Here is a 13,788-nt window from a genome sequence, read left to right as displayed (position 1 = left end):
GGGCTAGGCGGATGGATGGGATGCACAAGCGCGACGGCGTCCCGAAACGGCTTGATGGTAGCCTCCAACTGCTTACTCAGGCCTTGATCAGCGTATTAGGACAAGTATTCCGAGCTCAGCTCAGTATGTTTGCAGGTATAGATGCTTCCATCCCAAGAGGGCAAGTGAAAAACGTGTGGGTGCGAGTGAACGTGCGGGCGAGCGTGTGGGTGGGCGGGTTGTATCAACAAAGAACAGCCACGAGGATGGACCCGGGAGGCGCGCTGGCTCAAGGTTTTTTTTTTCTTTCCCTTCACGATCTCCGTGCTTTCCTCTCTGCCTCTCTTCCTCCGTTCCCGTCGCTGTGTGATAGATTAGGAGGCACACCCGGAACGGCGCACATAATGACTGGTCATAAGAGTGACAGCAAGACAGGCCTCGTTACTGTAAACGCGGGACGGTTCGATCCGATGGGGCTGGGCGAGCGGGGATAGAGAACACACACGCACACACACTTCCTCTCTCTCCCTTTCTCTGGACTTGCCCCTAACGAAGTTGAACTCGGTAGGCCCGCTCTCCCCGCGTATGAACGTGAGCAGGAAGACTGTAACTTACCAGGAGGGAATATGTATTCAGTACGGAGAGAATCCCGACGCTCCGTAGGTTGACGGTCTCAGGCCGATGACTGGCGGTGTGGTCGTTTTATTTTATTTTTTCCAGCTCTCGCGGCTGGACGGGGATCATTGTCGTCTTCGCTTCATCATAGGCGACTACATGCAGTGGTGGTGATGTTGTCAACCCGGGGCAAAGGACCGTTACCGTATGTAAAGCAGGCTACCGTAGTAGTGTTATAAGTCTCTTATTACGTATAGGTATATTTCCAAGGAAACGCAAAGTCTTAATTCGAACGATCAGGCACACTTAGGTGATTTAGTCTGTGTGAGTGGGTGATCGAGGGAGATAGCGAGAGAGAGGGAGGGAGAGGGAGGGACCATGCCGGTCCAGGAGCCGTGCGCCGGAATATCGGACCCTTTCTCATGACGGTCCCCCTGTAGTCTTGGATCTCCATCAGCACAGGGCCGGTACTGGATCCGTCAAGTGGACAAGTGGGAGACGAACCTATCCGTGTTCGTCCTGCTAGGATGCGCCCCTAACACCCCCTAATACCAGTGCAGTTAGCCCTGCTGAGAACATGATGATATCTCTACGTCGATCTGAACATCCTAGTCGCCCATCCAACCCCGTATGCAACGAGTTATCGAGAGGCTCACATTTTCCCTCCTTTTGAGTCCTCTCGCTCTCTCGCTCTGTCGTGAACTGATGGATGCCCCCTCTCCCGACGACCAACTTGCGCGGTAGCCCCCTCTCCCACGTCAACAGGGACCAGCCGATCGTGTCCAGCGCCGAGGGCTGAAGCCGAGGAAAAATGAGGACGAAAGCTGGCAGGGACATTCAAAATAAAAATGCAAGATAATAAAAGATCGCTCCGAGATATCCCTACGAATGCCTTCGATAAGTCTCTACACCTAACGCACGCGAATGCACAATGCAACTAATCATGGATACGCGATGTCCTCGCCGGCGATACCTACAAATAACGCAATGATCCTCTCATCAAGATCTAGTTTCGCGTTATTCCCGCTATTGACCTAGAAAGCGGAAAGGAGAGAGAGAGGGCACATGCATAACACGCAATTCTAGACGTGATGCGGAGGATTTCTTAACACCCCCCCCTCCCTCCTCGTGGTTCTTCCATGCGGTTCGCCCGTGGATTTTCTCGGGACTTGAGTCGCATTGAGCCACGCAGCGAAAATTCTCCTCAGGCGTCTCCCCTGCTTCCAGCGCCCCACGAGAATATCCCCTGGGCGACACTCGCAACACCTCTAGCCCTTCTGACCCGTAAACCTGCCACTGATGCATGATATTGGCCTAGTCTAGGTTGATCTTTATGGATATACGTATTAGCGTCGGCGGCAACAACCCTGAGCCTTCACTTCAAGTACCGCTTCTGATCGTAGCCCTCCGGCGGATGGATGTCTTGGGAACCGCGAGATGCCCAATGATCGCAGCCGTCTTCTGCTGCGTAAACCATCACTCGTACCCCTTCCCCTAGTCGCAAGGGCGACGGCAGCCTTACAACATCCACCCCCGCGACGGGAATGCAAGCCACATGGTGTTCTGCCGAGTGCGGCTCGTCCGACTCGGGCTCGGGCACGAGCCTGTAGGGCTCTCGTCGTTCGAGCTATCCGTCCCTGCAGAGCTTCCTCTATTATCCTGTATCATCGTGTGGGAGAGCGTTTCCGACTGCTATTACTTCCACGTTTTTTGCTAATTGCTTAATTAGGTATCTCTCCCATTACGCCGTTGGCCGTGTGACTTTCTGGGCCCTCCATCGGAATCCCACTCCCGTTAGTGCCAGCGAATAACTACGCTGCGCAGCATAACGGCTGCAAGTTGTCTCTCTCCTCCTGCTGCTCTCCAGCGCAGCGAGCCCTCCCTCTGCTAGGTTTGCCTTGTAGGTTTAGAAACATCCTGCACAAAATATACAGTGCGCTGTGGCAGTCCACAGGCATCTTCGGTTGCACTCTTCGGAGCCCCTTTCCTTAATATGGCATGATAATACGAAACGAGGGCACCCCTTACGCCCTTTCCTCGGTATCTAATCCGGCTTTAGAAGCTGGGAGAGGTAGCCTTGGATGCAAACCTATCTTGAGTGATCATCTCGAATGCCTCTAAAGGCCCGCAACGGACGAGCTTTCAATGAGAGCAGAAATAGCAAAACTACGCCAAGGCAGTAGAAACCCTCTCTCTTCGGCCGATGGTCTCACTTCGGACGAGGTTGATATAGACTGAAGCCACCTGACCCCTCCTCCCGACACCTCTCATTACGAGCCGTAGTAGCCACTCCCAGAACCCTAGAAAGGAACACCACATCGTTTTGTCGACCCCCAAGATCATACCGAAGTAGCCGTTAGGACGCGCCCGACGGAAGAGCCAACGCCTCTTAGACCATATGATGGAGTCGTTGAATCAAAACCCACCATCTATCGCCATCCTCGGCGCGGGCATTGGTGGACTGGCTCTCGCCATCGGCCTCTTCAAGCGAAATGTGCCGGTAACCATCTACGAAGCCGCCGACCGGTTCTCCATGGTGGGAGCCGGCATCGGCCTAGGCCCCAACTCGCTGAACGCCATGGACCTGATAGATCCGAGGTTCCGGCGCGAGTACGATAAGGTGAAGACGGCGAACGAGAAGCCGGACTTCGAGCACAGCATCTTCGACGCTCTGTACGCCGAGCAAGGCTTCGGCGAAAAGAGAGGGTGGACGCGCGGCCTCATCGGCGCCCCCTATTTCACGCGGAGCAGCGCCCACCGCAAGGACCTGCTGGAGATCATGGACAGCTTCATCGACCACGGCAGCGTCAGGTTCGGAAAGCGCGCGGAGTCCGTCGAGCAACAAGGGGACAAGGTCCTCATCAGATTCCGGGACGGAGAGGTGGCGACGGTCGACGCGGTTGTCGGGTGCGACGGGGTGAAGGGGATTACCCGCCGGACCGTGCTGAGCGACATCGCGCCAGAAGAGGTCCAGCCGACCTTCTGCGGCATGTACATCTACCGAGGTATCGTCCCGATGGACAAGGCAAAGGAGATCTTGGGCGCCCATGCCGGGGACGCCAAGTTTTTCATGAGCCAGGGAAAGGCCGTCGCCGTCTACCCGATCTCGCAGGGCAGAGAGGAAAACTTTGTGTTCTTCGTGACAGATCCGAAGTCTTGGCTGGACGGAGACACCGCGATCCCCTGCACCAAGGAGGAGATGATAGCAGATCTAGATGGCTTCGATGATAGACTCCTCAGGTTGCTTGATTACGCTAGACCCCTTCGGTGGCCGACGTGGCACCACCCCAAGACGTCTTCGTTCTATAACGGACGGGTGTGTCTGCTCGGTGATGTGGCGCACGCCTGCACCCCACACCAAGCTGCCGGGGCGGGCCAGGGATTAGAGGATGCCGCGATCCTCTCTCACCTGCTGGCCCTGGTGAAGACCCCGGCCGAGATCGAGCCCGCGTTCCGGGCCTACGACGCCGTCAGGCGGCCGCGGGCGCAGAAGGTCGTCCTCACCAGCTACGAGGCCGGCATCATCTACACCTGGCAGCATCCGGAGATCGGGAGCGACATGGACAAGCTGGTCATCAACGCCAACCAGAGACTACATTGGATCTGGCAGCACGACCTCAGAGCGGATGCTGCAGAGGCCGAGCGCCAATTCCGCAGGTGGGTAGCACCCGAGCGGTGACATATGAATAACAAAGATGGATGGTGGCTGGGCAGTAACAAAACACGATCGAACCTGTGCCGGCGATGACAGGCAGGTGTGTGAATGATGAGAGCGACCGCCTCGTCCGCTCGGGATCTCAGAGCGTCCAGGTCAACCGTTTCCGAGTGCCGGGAGTGCTTGTGAGAGCTCGGGTGGCGGAAGGGAAGGGTATGTGCGAGGGTGAGAAGGGGGTGCCGCTTTCATCGGCCTCGTTAGGTATATGCATTAGATGTATTATATATCCTCAGATAGACGTTTCTTGTTTAATCACATCCTATATACACGGCCGCCGAGCGGCATCTCTCCTCTTCCTTCACGCCCATCCCCGCAAACGCTGCTATACATAAATAGATATGTGAACGGCTGAGGAAAAAAAACCCCCCTATGACTCCCTGCTTACCCTTGTCTCGAGCTCATCTGCCCACCACCCCTGGTTACCGACCGTATGGTACCAACATTATCCTAGGTAATGGGGCGATAATCTCATAGCGTCGTCTTCGCATAGTCTTGCCGCATGTGTTTTGGTCTAACTTGGATATCGACAAGCCCGCTGGCTTCCACTCTGTCTCTCCTCTCCTCCTGCGACGAGGTGCTAACGAGCGATATGCCGACTGTATCTTATCTGAGCGTTATCGTCCCCCTCCCGTCCCCTCCCGTCCCCTTTTCTCTCCCCTTCTCTCTCTTCAACGATCCTGGCAGGCTTGAGTGAATTACACTCTAGGCCTCGAGCCGGGCCGTTGCTTAGGGTGGTATTCGACGGTAGGAGATATTAGATTGGGGTGCTAACCGCCCTTAGCTGTGACGCCGACATGGCAAGGGGACAAAATGGAACTATCACATCGCCGATCGCGCAAGTGGCATAAAGGCTAGAGAGAGAAGGGCTGCCCACGTAACGGGTAAGTTTACAATAGCACCTGAACGCTGCATATAGTATGAATTGGGTATGGAGAGATGTGTAGACGTTGCAATGTCCCTCTCAACTCGGTTAAGCAAAACCAACAAGATGGGCGTGATTTGCTTCAATCGAATGGTGTTTCATGAGCACCGTCCTCATGATACGATATGGACTTGGCCATCCTCCCGGCGTCGGTAGTGGTCCGCGATCTTGGTATGACCCATCGCGCCGGAGCAGGCCGCACTACGGTGCTCGAGACTGAGAGACGACAAGTAGGTGTCTACATACGGTGCCACCTAGTTCGGCTCATAGCTTAATGGTTACTTCAGATGTGGAGGTGAAGCATGGAGCGGTTAGCAAGCCCATTCAGTTCCCACCCCGAGGTAACATCGCAGTCGTGCTCACGGCCTGCCTTGCATCCGAGAGGTCGAAAACGAACCGGGCCGTCGAAGGTCTCGGGTAGAGATGCGTGTTTTGCTTTTTTGGAAGGCCCCCGAGGTCTGACTTACATGAATATAAGATCGATGACATACAACCGAGTAGAATTCGCATGTAAGTAGTCCTAAGCCTGGTTCGCGGGATGGTGGATGACGCGTCATTATCCTTTACCTGGTTCCTGGACGATATACCAACCCGCCGATATATATATATATATATATATATATAAACATATATACACGAAGATGATGCCGCTGTATGTTTATGCGTCCACCCGACGTTAAAAGCAACGTTTCCGATATTGCATCATATCATGCTGCGTTATGCCTCTTCGCTGGGGAATGGGGAAGAAAGGGAGGGCTGCAGAAGAGGCCTAATAAACTAACCCGTCTCACATGCTTTTCTTGTCCCCCTCAGTGACGACCCCATGGGCGTTGATCGAACACGGCTGCTGCAAACGTAGCGAGGACCCGAATGCTACTATATGTACCTATATTAACCAGACCCTAGCATTCTAGAGGCAGCATCAGAAGCGGCGGTAGCGACAGTAACACACCTCTTCCCATACACCATCGGATTCATGCTTCCGGAAAATTGGGCCAAGCGCGTGGCCCACGTCGTAATGTGAGAGTAGATTGGATGTTTTGATCCGAACATGGGGGTTGACCATCAGAGCCCATTCGTCCAATATGGTACTATTGGCCAGGGGTAGCAGGTGCTATTGCTATGTGTTCCCAAGAATGGGATGCGCGTAGTGTGCGCGTGTGGTTTGGTGGTGTGTAAGTGGGTGTGGGTGATGTGTGTGCATACACATCAATGTAGGCACATACGTAGTATTGCTACCTAGGCACCGCTCTCGCGTGGGCTGACTCGACAAACGAAATTGTTCAGGCATGGCTAACGAATCTCAAGACCTCCCAGACAGCGACCTCGGTCCGTCCTCTCTCCTCTCGTCAAGAGGGCGCGTAGGCGACGACGGGCTGTTGAGAAATACCGACAGCAATCGGTCAATCCCGTCCCCTAGGCACTCTTCCGCGATGCTAGCTCAATTGCCAAGGGGCGTCGAGCTGAAAAGGTGAAGATATATACTGCGTAAGCCATGTAGTCTCGAAGCAGACCCGTCCGACCCATGTCCCTTTGAGTCTAGAACTGATCCTCGGGCTGCCTTGGCACGTTGTTTTTTTATTTTCGGGAAATGCCACGATACCACGCTCGAGGAACAGACCTTGCCCATTTCAGCTAATGGCAATCAACTGGTGCAATGCGGTCGCCTCGAACCCGGCCAGCGCCCCACGAGTAATTCAGGCCGACCAGGGCCGAGCCGATGGAGAAAGAGGCAGAGAAAGCCACAAAGGAGGTCTGCCTTAGTGGCCCGATAAAATATCTTTACTGCGTATGAGACTAGGTGCGGGTTTGAGGGGGAATCTCGATGTAGTGTGTTGGGGTCGACGACGGGGGTCCATTCCAGGATCGCGGTGACTTCGGTTCGCACTGCGCAGTAGCACAGAGATAGAGAGGGAGAGAGGAGGGAGAAAAGCTCGATATCTCCACGTTACCTAGGCTCTATTCTCCTGCCATCCTCAACCTTCTTTTTCCCCTTCGTCTTAGCTGGCTTTCTAAATAGTTCGTTCGCGCCCGTCCTCCCGGCGCGTCCTCTGCTTGCCGAGCTTCACCAGCTTTTAGGCTGTCCGTACCCGTTCTGTTCTTCTCTCTCCCTAGCCGTCTTCTATGCGGCACCTCGCGAACGAACACCTCTAGCCCCACTCGACCCCCCTAGGCACCGCTTAGTTAGTGGCCGTCGCGCTGGATCGGATCGTGTCGTGAGGATGGCTACGAGCCTCAAACCGGGTCCGTCATCGTCTGAGCTGAGGATGGAGAAGAGCGACGGATCGCTGGAGAGCGGCGCCCACGGCAGCTCCCCAGCTGACGCCGAAAAGGAGCGCAAGCTCGACAGGCGGCTCCTATGGAAGCGGGACTTGGTCCTCATACCCGTGACGGGGCTGCTGTACATGATTCTATTTCTCGATCGGACGAACATCGCGAACGCTCGGAGTCTGGGGATCGGGAAACCGGACGGCCTCGAAATGTCTCTCAACATGCCCTCGAACGGATACAACACGGCGCTCTGGATCTTCTACATCCCCTTCGTGCTGGCCGAAGTGCCAGCGAATCTTCTCCTCAGCCTCAACAAGATCCGCCCTGGCGTTTTCCTCGGCGTGCAGATGTTCCTCCTAGGTTCGTACAGCCATCCCCCTCCACCTCTCGCTCTCGCGACGTGACATGACCCAGTCTCGCTCCTGACCCCCCACAATGCTAACGGGTTCGCAGGCGTCCTTGGGATGTGTCAGGGCCTGACCCAAAGCTACGGTGGAATCCTCGCTATTCGTTTCCTGATGGGCATCTTCGAAGTCGCCCTCCCGGCCGGCGCGACTTACATGATATCGATGTACTATACTAAGCGCGAAGCGGCCGTCCGGTTTGCCTGGTTTTTCAACTTCGCGCTCGCTGGCCCGCTGTTCTCCGGCCTCCTCGCGTTCGCGATCCAGAACATCGACGGTGCCGGCGGCTACCAGGGCTGGCGGTGGATCTTCATCATCGAGGGCCTGGCGACTGTCGTCTTTTCTTTCTTCATCTTCTGGGTCTGCCCCAACTTTCCGCAGCACGCCCAGTCGTGGTTCCTGACGAGCGAGGAGCGCGATCGCCTCGTGGCCTCGCTCGAGGCGTCCCGTGGCGTCGAGACTAAGGGTTCGCCCGCCGATAACGTCCCCATCTGGAAGGTCCTGGTCGACTGGAGGATCCACCTCCTCACCATGTGCTTCTTCTGCTGCGATATTACCGCCGCTTCCATGTCCGCCTTCGCGCCGACGATCCTTACCGAGCTCGGCTGGACGGCGACCATTGCGCAGCTCATGACGATGCCCGTTTGGGCGTCCGGCATCGTCTCCACGTTCTTCTTCTCCTGGGTCGCCTCGCGGCTCAATCTCCGCACGCCATTTCTCCTTTTTGCTGTCGGTCTTCAGTTGGTCGGATGGGCGATCATGGTGGCCTACGTGCCAGCGCCCGGGGTGCGTTACTTCGCTCTGTTCATGATGTCTGCCGGCACGTTTCCCCAGATGGCGATCCTTATGGGCTGGCTCAGTGCCAATCTGCGTGGCCATAAGTACCTTGCCGTCGGCATGGGCTGGATGGTGGGCTTCGGGAATTGCGCCAACTTCATCAGCTCCAATATATTCATCCTCGCAGAGCGCCCTCGCTACCCCACAGGATTCCACACGGGCCTCGCCTTCACGATAGCGGGCTTCGTACTTACGAGTGTCGCATTCGTTCTCTTCTATATATTTAACCAGAGACGCGAGAAGGCTCGGTCACAGATGACAGATGACGAACGTAAGAGCCACGATGATTTGTACTTCAAGTTTGTATATTAGGGAAGGCGACGCCTAACGAGCACACGGTAATTCGTGTCGATATATATATAATGACGGACGATCATTAATGTTATGAGGACATTTCAAATATACCATCATTGCTTATCAAATTGGCAGGACTTTTCAGTATTAAGATCATCATGGGAAGGGGGTTTCTTTCCCAGGCAGTAATCAAAGAGATAGCATATAGGTAGATATGGACAGCACGATTGATATCTTCTCTTCTCGCATATAGCCACCGGTATAGTATGGACTAGCCCGTACGTATATCTATACGAGATGCCTTGATTGACCTACTGCTACAGTTCCTAAGCCTTGGGGTTGAGCACGAGAATACCTTCAAAGTATTCCTGGAGCCCTTCGAAGTCCTCAAGCTCGCCGATCCAGCCAACGTATTGATCTGGTCTCACCGCCACGACGCATCCTCGTTCCCTATCGATGCCATATTTGAAGTAGGCATCGCCGCCGCCTTCGTGGTAGCTCACATCATCGACAAAGACCTTGTCGTAGTCCCACCCGACGTGCGCATCGAAAGGGTGAAGGATCTCGGGGAAATCTCTCAACAGCTCCGTCTCGACCCTCCTCGACGAGTGAATCGTTAAGATCTCGATCACGATGTCGACTGGCGCGCTAGGGGGAGTCGCGGCGCGCAGGAAGCTGGTTGGCGAGGCGAGAGCATCGCAAAATTTCTCTACTCGGTTCTTCTGGGGCGCGCTCAATACATCGCCGGCGAAAAGAATGACACGGAATCGGCCGTCGGACTTGAGCTTCTGTTGGAAGTGCCAGGGCCGGCCGTCCGACTGGTTGAGGACCTGGACGTTATCGAAGCGCATCCCGATCGGGATACCGGGAGCGAGAGCCTGTCTCTTCGCGTAGGCATCAGCGGAGATCCTCGTCACAGCCGCCGACCCTTGGTGGTTTCCCTTATTAGCCTTCTCGTCTACGGCTGTATCGGGTTTCGTAACTATGCTGCTTGGTCCATAATTGACGCTTAAGCCCGTCGCGAACATGTTGCCTTTTATGAAGGCGTTCTTGAATTCCTCCATGCTGACGCCCTCGGCATCCATGATGTCCTTCGCTGGCTTCCCGGAAAACAGCCTACTGAAGCGATGGTCGAAGTCGATGAGGTCTTGGGCAACTTGCTGCCGTTCGCTGCGGTAGGTGCTCAAAATACTCCGCTTAGCGATGCCCTTCGCGACGAGGCCGACCTTCCAGCCGAGATTGTACGTGTCTTGCATGGAGACGTTCATGCCTTGGCCGGCCTTCGGAGAGTGGGTGTGAACTGCATCCCCGGCAAGGAAGACTCGCTCGTGGGCGTCGAAATGTGTGCCGACTCTTTGGCCAATCTATACCATCTCTAGTTAATTATACCCAGTTTAACGGCGACGTCGACACGGATTTATAGCTACCTGATAAGCAGTCCACCAGTTACAGTACTCGTAACTAAGCTTGTAGGGGCTGATGATCTTCTGCGCCGCACTGAAAATGATCTCGGGGGTAATCTTGGACCTGTCCGCACGCCCTGAGGCGTCAGGGGTCACCTCCTTTAGTTGTATGTAGAGCCGGACCAGCTTGTTCTCACGGGGGATCACCATCAAGCTGCCATTCTCGGCCGAGTGAACGGCGCATCTCATTCTGATGTCGGCTTATTCCAAATAACCTAGTGAGCTGGGGGGAAATCTGCAGGGCGGTCATGTTCACTCACGAAAATCGGTTATAGGGATAATGTCTAAGACACCCCAAATGAAATCAGTCGCCTCGCCCAGTAATTCAAAGCCCAAGGAGCGTCTGGTCCAGCTGCGAGCACCGTCACACCCAATGACATACTTGGCGTGGACTATCTCGCTGGTTTCGGCTCGCGACTGGCTCTTCCTTATCAAGTCCTCCTCGTCATCCTCGTAGACTAAGCTGCTCCGGAATAGTCCATCTGAGACCTTGCTCCCGTTGACCTGCTGCTGGGGAGTGGACTCTTCCTCACTGAGGTGGCGCAGCTTCACGGTAACGGGATGAGCAGAATCGTCGTCGACCTTGGACGCGTCGACCTCGAGAGACTCCGGAAGGATCGCGCGTTCTACTTGCAGCGTGCCCTTGGAGTACTTCTTGATGTTGTCGAGGAAGAAGCGCTCGACGCGCCCTTGGTTTAGGACGCACTCCTGGAAGCGGGAAAGCCCTACGATGGTGTCTGGGATGCGATCCGACCGGCGAATGACGCCGTCGGGTCCGGGGTTCTAGGATACTGTGTTAAGGAGGTGTCACTGCGCCTCTGCTTATGCGGAACATCTACTCACCCACATGCACATCTGGGGCAGCAAATGTCAGCCGAGCGACTTCCATCAACTATTATCAAGAGGCCAACAGTACCTCGATCAAATGGTTTGCTTCATTCCAAGCCCTGTCGCCGAACCCGAAGCTCTCGAATATTTCGAGGCTACGGGACTGGAGGCCGTCCGCCTGACCATAGAAGATCTTGCTGTTCCTCTTATCGATGATCCGCGCCTTCACACCGCAGTGTGCCATCCAGCAGGCCGCCATCATCCTAGACGATCGTAAGTATGAGGTTGAGCCGCTGAGGAGAAGAGCAAGATGCGCGGCACATCACCAGACATACCCCGCGGGCCCGGCGCCAATTATGAGACTGTACCGCGTTAGCACCGTCGTATAGAGGCCCGAGATCTATCTCGACGTACACATCGACGTTCGATTCAAGTACGCTTCCGTTCGTGGCCATCGTTCTGGTCTACGCCCTTCTTATCGATGATCTTCTTAGAGTAGTGATGCAGAAAGAACAGGGGAGGATTGTCACGCAAGACTCTCGGCCGTCGAGTGGAGAGAGGGAGCAGGGAGAGGACAAGAGAGAGGAAGATCTATAACGCCCCAGACTTACTACTCATCGGGTGCTTGCTCAACCCATCATCGCAGCGGAAGAAACGCAACAGAGAGGCAATATAAGATATTTCGATGCCGACCGGGACGGTGCCCCGACTAACGGTGAACTTGACATATCAAGTTGGTCTTAGTGGTCCAGAGGCATAGGGGGCAGGCAAGTGTTGGTGGACTCTATCTCCAGACCTGGATGTAACCTCGAGGGGCATCGTGGCTGTCGACTAACACCAATTAGTTACCCGTGTGCGTTCCCGAGAACGCGGAGACGCACCTATACAGACCGCGGCAATACCATCCAAAGTGGAGAAGTCTGGGCTAGTCGGGCGAGGAGCACACGCGCGTGTCCGCCTTAATCAGCCCCCTGGCGAGATTCTACGGCATCATCCACACTGACCACTCGAGCTTAGCTCATCATTAACAATTTACCACTAAGAGAGCGAGGGTCGCTTCTAAGCAGAGAAGCAGGGAAAGGGAGCATGACGTAAAGAAGGGGGCGGGGGTTGGCGGCAATGGGTTGACGATTTGAGGGTATTTCCATGGACGATCATCTGTTCTCCTACCTAGTCTAGCGGAGATCGGGGCCTTTTTTCTTTTCTTTTTACAACACGTGTTACGACAACTTCCAGGGCAGCAGATGCCACCGCCCTCGCTTCTCTGTCTAATCGGCCGGGCTCGGCCGTGAGACGTGACAGATTATGGTGAAAATGTTGGCATGGCTTGCGTTCTGTGTATGCATCTATCGCGTTGCATGAGCCAGCGGTTGGGTGTCGTGGGCAGATGGCCTGTCGTCCCAATATCGCGTAACGATCCATATGCCTAGGTGCCTGGATTACCGAAGCGGTAATAAGTGTAAGCGCCTACATTTTTCCGTGACGCATCCATTTTCACATCCTTATAAGCTGCCCAAGGGGCGAAGTTGACGCTCGGTTTAAGCATTCTACTCCTCACTGTATGGCTTTGGCTTCCACATATGCTCCCCTCTCGTTTACACGCATACATATTGTGTAGCGTTTTTTGAGCGGAGATCTTTACTGAAGAGGGCATCTGCACCGGACGGCTGCATCGGACGTCCGCATCGAACCGCTGGTTTGTGCGCCATCATTAGGATGATGTGAAGGTGTGTCTCATCTATGCCCGCTCACATCTACGAAGGGAGAGCGACTTTTCCCGGAGCTGCATAGACGTCTCAGAAGTCGCGCTTGCACTACGTGAAACTGTGAGGTGCAATGTGTGATGTTAGGCCTTGGTAAAATCTTGGGATGGCCGTTGGCGGCGAGACCGACGGCAACATCTCGTGGCACGACATGGCAGAGTAGGCTGGGCATTCTTTGTTATTTTTAGGATTCAACACATTCCCAACTTTTACGGTATGCTGCGTCAAGGAAGCGACGTAGCCACCCACACGCCGTGGGAGGAGGATATAGGCACATGAGGTTTTGTTGATATGTCTCCGCTGTATTATGACAACCTAGGTACAACCCCCGATCCTTCGTCCACGTGCACTTAATCAGCTCCTGTTTCTTTGCCTAAAAGCAAGGCGGAAAAACGTATACACCTACGTTTCTTTGTTTAGTAATGGTGAAGGCTTACACGAGTTCCTACGAGATAAGTAGAGGAATTACACGTAGCTTTAATATAGGAATTATGAATCGTATCGGCTACGAGGGACTATCTATTACCTCGCTCACACGTAGTTTTTAACCCAATATGCGATATCTCAGTATTCAACTTAAGGGGAATGCTACATCGCTCCTGAACGGAGTAATCACCTCCTTATCTGCGACAAGTGGCTTATGGACTTGCGGGCTTGCGTAGAGCTACGATATACATATCTGATCTCCATCTGGCGG

The 13,788-nt window shown here is 54.6% G+C and overlaps 3 protein-coding genes across 3 annotated transcripts; 2 read left to right on the top strand and 1 right to left on the bottom strand.

Annotated features, from left to right (window-relative positions):
- The first annotated feature begins 2,655 nt into the window (after positions 1-2,655).
- On the top strand, positions 2,656-4,540 carry GGS23DRAFT_126228 (mannitol 1-phosphate dehydrogenase). Its single transcript, XM_051511125.1, has one exon. It carries the CDS (start codon positions 2,993-2,995, stop codon positions 4,271-4,273), a length of 1,281 nt encoding a protein of 426 aa, XP_051370398.1. The 5' UTR covers positions 2,656-2,992; the 3' UTR covers positions 4,274-4,540.
- A 2,617-nt stretch (positions 4,541-7,157) lies between these two features.
- GGS23DRAFT_126151 (MFS general substrate transporter) lies at positions 7,158-9,209 on the top strand. The gene is made up of 2 exons (XM_051511124.1): positions 7,158-7,862; positions 7,956-9,209. The coding sequence occupies exons 1-2, from the start codon at positions 7,454-7,456 to the stop codon at positions 9,053-9,055; spliced, it is 1,509 nt and encodes a 502-aa protein (XP_051370397.1). The 5' UTR covers positions 7,158-7,453; the 3' UTR covers positions 9,056-9,209.
- Positions 9,210-9,363: 154 nt separating this feature from the next.
- Positions 9,364-11,783, bottom strand: GGS23DRAFT_598100 (putative phenol 2-monooxygenase; the record flags this gene model as incomplete). The annotated part of the gene is made up of 7 exons (XM_051518726.1): positions 9,364-10,401; positions 10,465-10,700; positions 10,761-11,283; positions 11,344-11,355; positions 11,417-11,591; positions 11,664-11,690; positions 11,743-11,783. 7 exons carry the CDS (start codon positions 11,781-11,783, stop codon positions 9,364-9,366), a joined length of 2,052 nt encoding a protein of 683 aa, XP_051370396.1.
- Between the last annotated feature and the right edge of the window lie 2,005 nt (positions 11,784-13,788).

This window comes from Durotheca rogersii, assembly GCF_024521655.1.
Source record: "Durotheca rogersii strain YMJ 92031201 chromosome Unknown GGS23scaffold_16, whole genome shotgun sequence".
NCBI lineage: Eukaryota > Fungi > Ascomycota > Sordariomycetes > Xylariales > Xylariaceae > Durotheca > Durotheca rogersii.
The sequence above is the reverse complement of the archived record's forward strand: the minus strand, read 5'-3'. Positions and strand labels throughout refer to the sequence as shown.